This window comes from Cibotium barometz, chromosome 56 (genome assembly GCF_041138505.1).
Source record: "Cibotium barometz isolate CiBa-2024 chromosome 56, ASM4113850v1, whole genome shotgun sequence".
In the NCBI taxonomy this organism is placed as follows: Eukaryota; Viridiplantae; Streptophyta; class Polypodiopsida; order Cyatheales; family Cibotiaceae; genus Cibotium; species Cibotium barometz.
In genome coordinates, this window is record NC_141101.1 from 11628043 (window position 1) to 11639043 (window position 11001).

Genomic DNA, 11001 nt, shown 5'->3' on the forward strand with positions numbered 1-11001 from the left:
CATATATTCATCTCCAATAATAATTTATGCATAAAATCAAAACCATGTAGAATATTTTAGCTCTTAAAATGAGAGCTTTTAATATGGAAATCCATTTAAATATATATAATACCCTTGCCAATACATAAAATAAACCCCATTAACCTATCAAAAGATTTCCAAAATAAAAAAATGTTAAACCATAGAAATAACTTCACTCTTCAAATGAATGTGAGCTTAGGCCCTTATGCGAAAGTCTTCCAACCTAGCCACTTAAAAATTTGAGAAAAAGGAAAGTAAGTATCAAATAAGGGGACACAACTTATGAGAAAAAAAATATAATTTTAGGAAAAATTAAAACAAGATAGATGTAAAATTATGAGAGTTGGAAAGGTGAGAATTGTTACTATCCAAGCGAACTTGGAGGATGTAATGTGTGTGTAGAAGTTAAAACAAAATTACAACCCACTAGTAGCCACTTGCAAATCTGTGCGTGCGTGAGGTGTGTGCATGTGTGTGTGGGTGCATGTTTGTGTGTGTGTGTGTGTGTGTGTGTGTGTGTGTGTGTGTGTGTGTGTGAGAGAGAGAGAGAGAGAGAGAGAGAGTAGATGGACCAAAGTATCAAATTAGACGAGAAATTTCCATATATTGATAAGTTTTGGAAATGTGATAAATGTATGAAAATGAACATTAATATTGAATTAGTGGAGTGTAGAGAATTTGAACATGACTTAACATTAATCTAAATTTTGTATTCCTATGACCATGAAGAGGGTCTTACTAATAAGGTCTTACATTATGTTCCTATGATCATGAAGAGGATCTTACTAAATTGGTCTTAGTTTGTAAAACTGTGACCATGAAGAGGGTCTTACGTTGTATTCCTACAACCATGAAGAGGGTCTTACATTGTATTCCTATGGCCATGAAGGGGGTCTTACTAAATTGGTCTTAGTTTGTAATCATATGGCCATGAAGAGGGTCTCACTAAATTGGTCTTACTAAATTTTGATTTGATTACCAATGACCCTTTAGCATTGGAGCATATACAGTAATATTCTATGAAAGGTCGTACATCATAAATGTCATCAATAACATGTATTTAGAAATACATTGGTCTTCACAAATGGTTAAAAGCAATATTGGGTGTAGCTATTTTGGGTGAGGTTTAGGAGAAATTTTCCACATGGATAACTAGATCAACCCATCACTTATGTGTTACTTATCTTGCCTCTAGACTAATCTACACATTCCAAGCTTTAATTTGAGACCATGGTATGTCATCATTGAACCAATACAAATGAAAAATAGAATCATTGAGAAAATGGTATGTTGTCATTAAACTAATACAAATGAAAAACTGAATCATTAAGACCATGGTATGTCATCATTGAACCAATGCAAATGATAAAATACTAGTGTAGCATGTACCTTAAATTATACAAGGTATTGAATATTTTCAAAAACATCCTGTATACAACCAAATATTCATTGAAAAGTGCACTTAATTAGCTTCTTATAAAACAAAGGAAATTGACAATATTTTCTCTGGTCTAGATAGTGTGCAACATTGTGCTACATTTACTCAATCATATTTGGGGACACACTTTATAACTTTCTCTAGTTTTGTCACAAATTAGAACTAGTTAGTGATCTTCTTTTATGGAGGTCTTGAAATAATATTCTTTGATGTTCATAGCAAGCTTCTTTTATGGAGGTCTTGAAATAATATTCTTTGATGTTCATAGCAAGCTTCATCATAAAATAGATGTCATAATTGAACATATTCAATTGATACATATTGAATGATCTTTTTTTAAAAGGAAATTTGAACTGCAAGTGCACTTTGAAACATGCACAAATAACTCTAGCATTATTTTTACCATAATGCATTGCTTCATTTACATGCCATTGTTCAAAATAAGACCCACAAAAATACAAGAGATCTTCATACACTTTTTAATCCACAACATCAAATCCAATAGGGTGCCAAATTGCCTACAAGGTTATTTGAAGATTTTTTGTCCTTTCGGCTGCATATATGTGAAGTGCACGATGAACTTAGAATTGGTAATGTGGCATCCTGGAGGGGGCAAATCATGTCTACATTATGCAAACAAATTTTAATTGATTTTGTTTTTTTACTCATTGTGGGCCCCTATTGACTTCAAAGATTTCGCTCCCCAAGACCCTCCCTCCTTGGGAAATCTTGACATATATTTATATCCCCTCATGTGCCCATACTTTTTGAAAATCCTGATGTCTTCCCTCTAGCTCTGAGTTGATTTCTACATCAGCCAATGTTTAAAAAATAGATATAGAATTAATTATAAAATAGATATATAAATAATTAAAATAAGAGGAGGTTTTCACCTTGACTAATTTTTACCTTTAAAAATATACACATCAACTAGCTTCAAAATACACTAAAGGATTGATTTTTTTTCTCATACTTTTGCTTTACTCAAAAACTTTTTGTGCCTTAAAATAATATCTATACAATGCAGTCTATCATAGGCTACAAGATAACCAAACAAGAGGCTCAGACAGAAGTGGAAAATCTAGTCAAGGTACAAGGACGAAGAGGGAAGCCGATGAATAGCTTTTTGGATCCCATATTTTCCTTGGCATTGAATATATAATTTTAGAAATAAAAATTGATACTCAGCACATGATATCTATTTTTGGAACTTTGATTTGAGCATTTTGGTACTTTGAGCATATGAGATGTGTTTTTAGAACTTTGATATATAATTTAGAGAAGGATTTCCTTGAAAACAAGTGAATAATACTTGTGTGTATATTTATATACAAATTAATATATAAAAAACATTAAAACCACACTTTGATGTGGACATAGAGTTGACACACTTCTCTCCAAAAATTACAACAGCCAAGGCCTTTCCTTGTAAAAAATATATGATTTTAGAATCGAAAATTTGATTTGAGGACTTTGATTAGTGTTTAAAATGAGAGAGAGAGATAGAGATGATGACAGATGAACAATGAAAACGATTTCTTATATCTTTTTTTTTTGTCTTGGCTAGACTGGTAATTTGAAAGTACACTACTCACACACACTAGATGCCAGCACTTATATAGGAAAAGATTTGAACCCATCACCTAGGGACTCTCAGACTCCTTCCTTACCAGTGCACTATTACACGATTGCACAGTTTCCTATTATCATAGATGAATCATGGTAATGCCACATAGGACTACAATATGGACAATGGAAGAGATTACAATCAAGAAAATTAGCTAGAATTACCTTAATAATGCTAAACCCTGCTTCTTCTAATGGTTCCTCGCATTGGAGTCGAAAACCGAGCATTCACTCCACTGCCATCTCTATACTGCTTCAGCATAACTTTTCAGTACACTTGACTAAGAAATTGCAAAAAATAACAATAAAAATAATTCTAAAATACCACAAGCTGAGGACCATTTGTCCTGCAGAACTGTTAATGTTGTGACCTTGGCAGCTGAGGATTGCAGACAAGTGGAGTGTTTTACATAGCAAGCATATCCCAAAGCATGCTTTGTAGTTTTACAGGAGTGAATATGAGGAATAATATTTCTTTCCACTTAAAGCACCACTAATGCATGTGCATGTACATCCGCGGTATCCTACCTAGCTTGTTCTGTTGTGGGAGGTGGATGCCATAGCTATATCAAAACTTGTATCACCATCCAAAGTGCCTATACTATGGTATTGTGTTGGCAAGACAAGGCATGTTAATATGAGCATTCTAAAGCTCTTTAATGACCAATACATGGCGCATCATATCGGACCATAATAGGTAGTTGGTCCCATCAAGCTTATCCTCAGTGAAAAGCATATCAAATACATCATTGTCTGCCATTCTACCTGTAAATAACTAATCTCTTACACGACCACTAATGACAATGGAAACCCGCAAAGTGTATGAAAATTATAGTGTAGAGTGTGGAGATGATACTTAGTAGGAACGTAGAAATTGAAATGTTGATGCTGATGTTGGAGCTATTGAAGATGAACTTGAAGATGTGATTTCAAAGATGACGACAACCCTGTCGATCTCCAAATGCTTACTGTTGTGCAAAAAACCCAAAATTAAACAAAAACACTTTGAACTAACACCCCTGAATTGCCTGTGAAAACTATACAGTAATGAGCATCCCAAAACGTATCCAAAATGCTTCAAAACGTGTAAAATTGATGCTAACATAGTTAACAAAAAACTATATGCTATGCCTTCTCCACCTAAGAGGATAGTTGAATTTGAAAGAATAAAAAGAGCAACTCAAGGAGAAGATGACAAGGGGGTGAGAGCCAAGAGAACCTGCTTTAATACCAATTATTAGAGTGGAGATCAATGTAGCAACACATACGTAGATGCACCAAGCAAGGAGAGATGGATGAAAGTAGATTGATTAGAATGAGTGAAGTACAAGTGAAATGATATGGTCACTTACACATACTCATAAGAGTGCATATGCTCAGGGGAATGAAAGTAGATTGATTAGAATGAGTGAGGTATGAGTGAAATGATATGATATGGTCACTTACACATACTCATAATAGTGCATACGCTTAGGGGAAAGACCTCCTAAAGAGGCAAAAAGTACATCGGCCCAATATTAGCGTATGTCCACACATCACTATTATATAAATGGCTACAAAAGAATGGGTTGAAGGAACTTCAAAATCACAAGATAAACTAGGATAGGGACCATAGGTTGATACCTCACAGCATTTGAGGAAGATAGTAATGCTCCTCAATTCATAAAAATCCTAATTAAAAAATAATGACACGAATTCTATCATTCCTATCTACCATAATGGGATCAGGCAACTACGATCCTTGATGGTGGTACATGGGTGAGCCAACCTTAGAACCAATAGATCTTGTCATAAAGATGGCTGATGGAACATCTACGAGACCCATGTGAGTCATATATAGAATCGAATTGAAGATCTTTTCACTTCCATACCATCACACATCATGTTGATGAATTTTCTATGCCAACTAGATTCATATGATGTTATACTTTGTAGATCTTTCATGAGAGGGAGGCTAGGTTGGTGCATGATTAGGCCTTAGACCAAGTCTATTAACGAGTGAAAAGGCACCCAAGTTCTAAAGGTGGATTTGCAAACATGGAAGATTTGTCCAATACAAGGTAACCCATTTGAAAACGAGTCAATTACCATTGATCATACCACATCAATGTGAGAACCAAAAATTGTTCCAAATAAAGGTGAAAAGGAAGATATGGTGTATGCACCAATTCCTCTAGATTTCTGTGAAAATTAGATGTACATGTTATTTGACGTATTCCCTAGTCAAGGAACCAAGTACATGGATCTGGACTCAATGAATCTAGGTCCTTCTACTGATGTCCTTATGGTAAGAGTTGGGACTTTTCGCTCTGATGTGCCATAATCAAAGTTATCAACAAGATCCGATAGCAAATCATCACCAATGAATGAATGCACAGTGGCTAATATACATCGAGGCTACAAAGGTGCACGAGGCAATTTTTGATCATTGGGACAAAGGACTAGAAAAAAGCATTATCCTTAGTAAGACACAAGAGAGATACCAATCTCCATACTTGTGTGTATATTTATATACAAATTAATATATAAAAAACATTAAAACCACACTTTGATGTGGACATAGAGTTGACACACTTCTCTCCAAAAATTACAACAGCCAAGGCCTTTCCTTGTAAAAAATATATGATTTTAGAATCGAAAATCTGATTTGAGGACTTTGATTAGTGTTTAAAATGAGAGTGAGAGAAGATGACAAGTGAACAATGAAAACGATTTCCTATATCTTTTTTTTTGTCTTGGCTAGGCTGGTAATTTGAAAGTACACTACTCACACACACTAGATGCCAGCACTTATATAGGAAGAGATTTGAACCCATCACCTGGGGACTCTCAGACTCCTTCCTTACCACTGCACTATTACACGATTGCACAGTTTCCTATTATCATAGATGAATCATGGTAATGCCACATAGGACTACAATATGGACAATGGAAGAGATTACAATCAAGAAAATTAGCTAGAATTACCTTAATAATGCTAAACCCTGCGCCTTCTAATGGTTCCTCGCATTGGAGTCGAAAACCAAGCATTCACTCCACTGCCATCTCTATACTGCTTCAGCATAACTTTTCAGTACACTTGACTAAGAAATTGCAAAAAATAACAATAAAAATACTTCTAAAATACCACAAGCTGAGGACCATTTGTCCTGCAGAACTGTTAATGTTGTGACCTTGGCAGCTGAGGATTGCAGACAAGTGGAGTGTTTTACATTAACGAAATAAAACTTAATAGACCATCCTTTTGTGCAGCAGTATACCTGCAGTATTGGAATGAAAACATGGGTGTCAGGTTGCCAACCCATGCAAAGATGTTGTCACCTTCAGGAAAAGCTGAAACCCCAGGGTCTCCACATGTCTCCATACACAGGCACCGACAATTAATGCTCGTTTAAACACTGCCAGGGAAATCTAGCAGCAGTTGCAGTGAAGCGGCGAAGGGCTATGCTACCATCACATACCTTACAGAGCGTCACCAGTGCACAAACCGGACCACATTTTCTTTACCTGGTTACACCATTTCTCTATACATCATGCGACTGCAGATTGTCTATGTTCTTGCAGGATGTCTACACCCACCATCCCTGAGGCAAACAGCCATTATTTGCTGTTCTCTCATAATGTGGCTGGATATGCAACCAGAGGATGGCATTGTGAAAAAAAGGGTCTCAAGGATCTTGCTGTGATTCACAAGGGTCTTGTGAGTCTTCATATGAGGCACAATCAGACACGCACCATCCAAGACATCTAGCATGAAGCCATAGGTTGTCTGGTTGTCTGTCTACACCCACCACCATTCTAGTGCCATTTGCTGTTTTCTTCGCTTTGTCCCATCATGTGACTGGATTTGTAAGTGTGATGGCATGGTTATGACAGATCTTAAGGACCTTCATATGATTCACAATCAAGACATGCACTGACCAATCTTGTCTCGCAAGATCCCATCTTTTCGCACTTAAACCATATCAGAAAGCCTGAATGTTAACTGCAAAGACCTTTGTCTTGATCCAACAGATACCATTATTTCTATAATTATGAAGGATGAACAAACTAGTAACCAAGTTTAGGAACTGTCCCACTGTAAAAGCAAGCTATGCTTTCTTGGCATTTTAGAAAATGATAACAGTAAGAGAGACCTTTCATTTTTCATGCCCTTATGTTTAAAAGCCTAATTTCTAGCAAGTCACTTGCCTGGCTATACACATTCTATTAGTACTCACCTGAAATCTAAAGAGCCTAAAACAAGCGCTTCTTTTAAGTCACTCAGATCCACTGCCCATCCTTGTTCACTTTAAAAATCCCTTGTTAGACATCATTAAGCACCATGATACCATCAATTCAGAACAGACCCAAACATAGCGCTAGGCTCTCCTTAGTTTAAACTCAACTTCGGCTACAGACCTTACTTCCTCTTTCCAGTAAACCTTAAGCTAGACTGCCTTTGATTGGATCCAAAATATATCTCCACATTCATGGATGGAGTTTTGATCCTTGTCCCCTTTTTTCACATGTGATTGTTAGTATAAGGTGCATTAGTGATGTATGACCAGTCTCATAAACCCTCGTAAGCTTTTATAAGACATCAATATACCCATCTCAATGCATACATCTGAAACAGTAACACGTATAAATGCAAGTGCTGAGCTTAGGTTCATGATCCACATCTAAATAGAAATATTCTAAAACCCAGTAAATTGTATAGGCTTCAATTGCAGCCTGTTAAGCATAGAAGACCGCTGAAATATAAGTGAACAAAGGAGTGCTTTACTGCACGAGAGATACACATATACCGCTTCCATCAAAAAGTGGGAAGGCATGGCATAATGACTTCCAACACACAGGGTGAGAATAGCTCGTCGGACAGTTTTGGTTTTCCTGTGGCCATGGCCATTTGACCCATGTATTTGGCGGCGTCTGTTTCAATCTCGCTTCATACGCCCATGTGTGTCGCCATTTGCAGCTTCGATCCTGTTCGTCATGCCCAATAAGCCTGCAGATAAGGTATCTGCAAGATTCTGCTGAGATGCTTCCATGCCTTGAGATAAAGGCATCCTCTGCCTACAGCAAGTATTGCTGCAAGCTACAAACAGCTAGAAGTTGATGCTCAGCGAGTGGTTCAAGCTGAGGGATAAGAATCTGACCATATTAATGTACAAAAGTTAATTAGCAATGATTAGCAATGAGTACTTCAAGTGAGCGATGGTGCCTGACCTCCATTTCCACAAAAAAAAAGGCCTTATTTTCCCCCACTGCAAAGACCATGCAAGCCTGTGTGTTTGTGTGTGTGCGCGCGTGCAATCAACGCATGGAAACCCCCAAAATTTTATGTGCAGAAATACAAAGCACCTTGTCCTCCTCTTAAATCTTCAAGAATGAAGGCATGAAACACGGGCGAGATCGAAACCCTAAAGCGTCTCTGCTCATCCGCACTGACATTATAAATTCGAAACCCTAGCACAGGGAACCCTTACCGTCTAGAGCCGGAGAGAGTTTCCACGGGATTCGACATGGGCATGGGGGCGCAATGGCAACGTTGGAGTTCGCTTCTGAGCCTCCATCAAAGCTCATGTTGATACCTGCAGTAGGCTGTGCTAGCACAGAGCACCAAAAGAAGAGCTCTCGTTAACAAGCCGTGCTCGGGATATGGAGAACTTGGAAGCTTTGGCTATGGCGAACTCGAAGCTTTTTTAGGTTTGAAGATAAAATTGGAAGCTTTGGCTATGGCGAACTCGAAGCTTTTTTAGGGTTTGAAGATAAAATTGAATTTGTCTTGTTTTTGGTGTAATTTCCCTTTGGTCAAAAGCTTAAAATTTATTAAGTCAAAACCACACGTCTTTCAACAATTTAATTTTTAGAAAAACTATTGAGTAGTGTTAGGGAAATTGTTTTTTATTTTATTTTTTAACACAGTTCTTGTTTGGATTCAACCAAGACACACAATTAAACATTACCAAAACTACATTTGCACACTTTAAATTGTAACCAACAATTCTAGATTCTCATCTTGCTAGATTTCAAGGTGAGACACCTGTTTCTTGAAGACTGGAGGTGCATACAACTCGTTCTCTCCAAAGGAATCAACACACACATTAATCTACAAGTATTCATATATTAAAAATTTGACAATCTCGATTTTCTACGCTCTCAATAGATTTTAAAACACAAAATCTCTATTGACAAAAGGTAGGTGGAATGATAGTACATGCAAAAAGGAAGACATGTGTGCAAAGAAAAGAACTTCGGGGTGGAGACAATCGCCCAACAATAGAATCAGGTAATCTCCTCAAGACACGATTTCAAATAGAGCTCACCCCTCCTCCCACTCCACTAAGGGGTGGGTTAAAAAGGGTGTATAAGTAAATCATAGCAATTTTAAAAAAAAACATAACTTTTCTTTATTGAAAATTCAGATGTATACAATGGCGTGTGCACTTATAATTTATTTACACGCCTTATTTATTTTAGGTCGTTTATTTTGGCGAGTATACTAATAGTAAGCATATTCACTTGCATGGCCACCCCTCATAATCAACCTGCGAAATGCAACGGAGCTAAGCTCATAAATTGGTAGAGTAGATAAATACGCTTCTCAAACGAATGTTAGCATAACCTAATTAAAAATATCAAAATCAATCAAAATATGTATTTACCGCTAGTGCAATCTGCAATGTTTTCAATTTTAATGCGGCCACCAGTGGGTAGGTTGCAAGCTTTGGGCAAGCCAATGGCTCGGTCCTTGTCCACATTGTTGAGAGCAGGGCCAGTCACCACAGCACACATACAACTCAAATCGACGTTGCGGAGTGAGGTGCAACATTGATCGGATGGTTGCGAAGTGGGGTTTGAGATGGCAATGTAAGGGTTGCAAGGGCTCAAATAGTCTAATATCCCCTTGCAATGTCCATCATCATTGCTTTCACCCCACACATGAACAACATTAATGGTTCCTACCCAAAAAACAAGGGCAAGCATTAAGGCCATAGTAAAGCTAGAAAAAGACATGTTCACCATGATGATGGACAAGGCTTGCACCAACTTATTCAAATACTCCTTGGAGTGTTGGTTCTTGGCATAACCTTCCCTCTTCTTATATAGTGATCTTGTCATATTTTTAATGAAGTGAGCAAGTGAACAAGCCTATCACGCATGTAAACCCATGAAAAGGTCATGTACGCGAGGTTAATGCGTAAGTGTTGTGTAGGTGACACACAATGGAAGTGTGTTGAAAAGAGTCCTCCAAATAATTGTTTATTACCTTTTCAAATGTGCTTCCAAATTTGAACCCATGAAAACTTTATAGCTTGTATATCAACATTAATGTGCTTTGAAAATCAAAAGAAATAGGGTAAGTATTCCTTGCACTTTTTGAATGAACACTCTTATAGGTAGTACATGCTAATGTTTGATACTAAACAAACCTTTTGTTTTATAGAACCTCCCACATGCTAGATAGTGATCCTAAACAAAGAAGTATATAATTTTTTTCTCTCACCTATGATAAATGAATATTGTGTATCCATTGTTGGCTTGAAACAAGACTTAGTATTGTTCAAAAACTAAAGACCATGTATTTGTGTTTTATTTTGTTGTGCTAGAAATGCATAGCATGTATCCATACATAAATACATACATACATACACATATACATGCATGCATGCATGCATGAATACATACATATAGATAGACAAATAGATAGATAGATGTGTGTGTGCATGTGTGTACACATTTGCATGCACGTGCATGCGTGCGTGTGTGTGTGTATCCATTGTTGGCTTGAAACAAGACTTAGTATTGTTCAAAAACTACAGACCATGTATTTGTGTTTTATTTTGTTGTGCTAGAAATGCATAGCATGTATCCATACATAAATACATACATGCATGCATGCATGCATGAATACATACATATAGATAGAC

The 11001-nt window shown here is 36.9% G+C and overlaps 1 protein-coding gene and 1 long non-coding RNA gene across 2 annotated transcripts; both read right to left on the bottom strand.

Annotated features, from left to right (window-relative positions):
• Positions 1–7306: 7306 nt before the first annotated feature.
• On the bottom strand, positions 7307–8864 carry LOC147606902 (uncharacterized). The gene is made up of 2 exons (XR_015264889.1): positions 8557–8864; positions 7307–8221 (listed from the first exon to the last, which is right to left on the bottom strand). It is a non-coding gene; the product is annotated as an uncharacterized LOC147606902 (long non-coding RNA).
• Positions 8865–9498: 634 nt separating this feature from the next.
• On the bottom strand, positions 9499–10122 carry LOC147606903 (putative lipid-transfer protein DIR1). Its single transcript, XM_086791509.1, has 2 exons — positions 9736–10122; positions 9499–9618 (listed from the first exon to the last, which is right to left on the bottom strand). The coding sequence occupies exons 1-2, from the start codon at positions 10094–10096 to the stop codon at positions 9614–9616; spliced, it is 366 nt and encodes a 121-aa protein (XP_086647635.1). The 5' UTR covers positions 10097–10122; the 3' UTR covers positions 9499–9613.
• Positions 10123–11001: the final 879 nt, after the last annotated feature.

What these genes read in the sequence shown, in the direction of transcription:
- LOC147606903 (XM_086791509.1), bottom strand. Translation starts at nt 10,096, where the DNA reads ATGGTGAACATGTCTTTTTCTAGCTTTACTATGGCCTTAATGCTTGCC.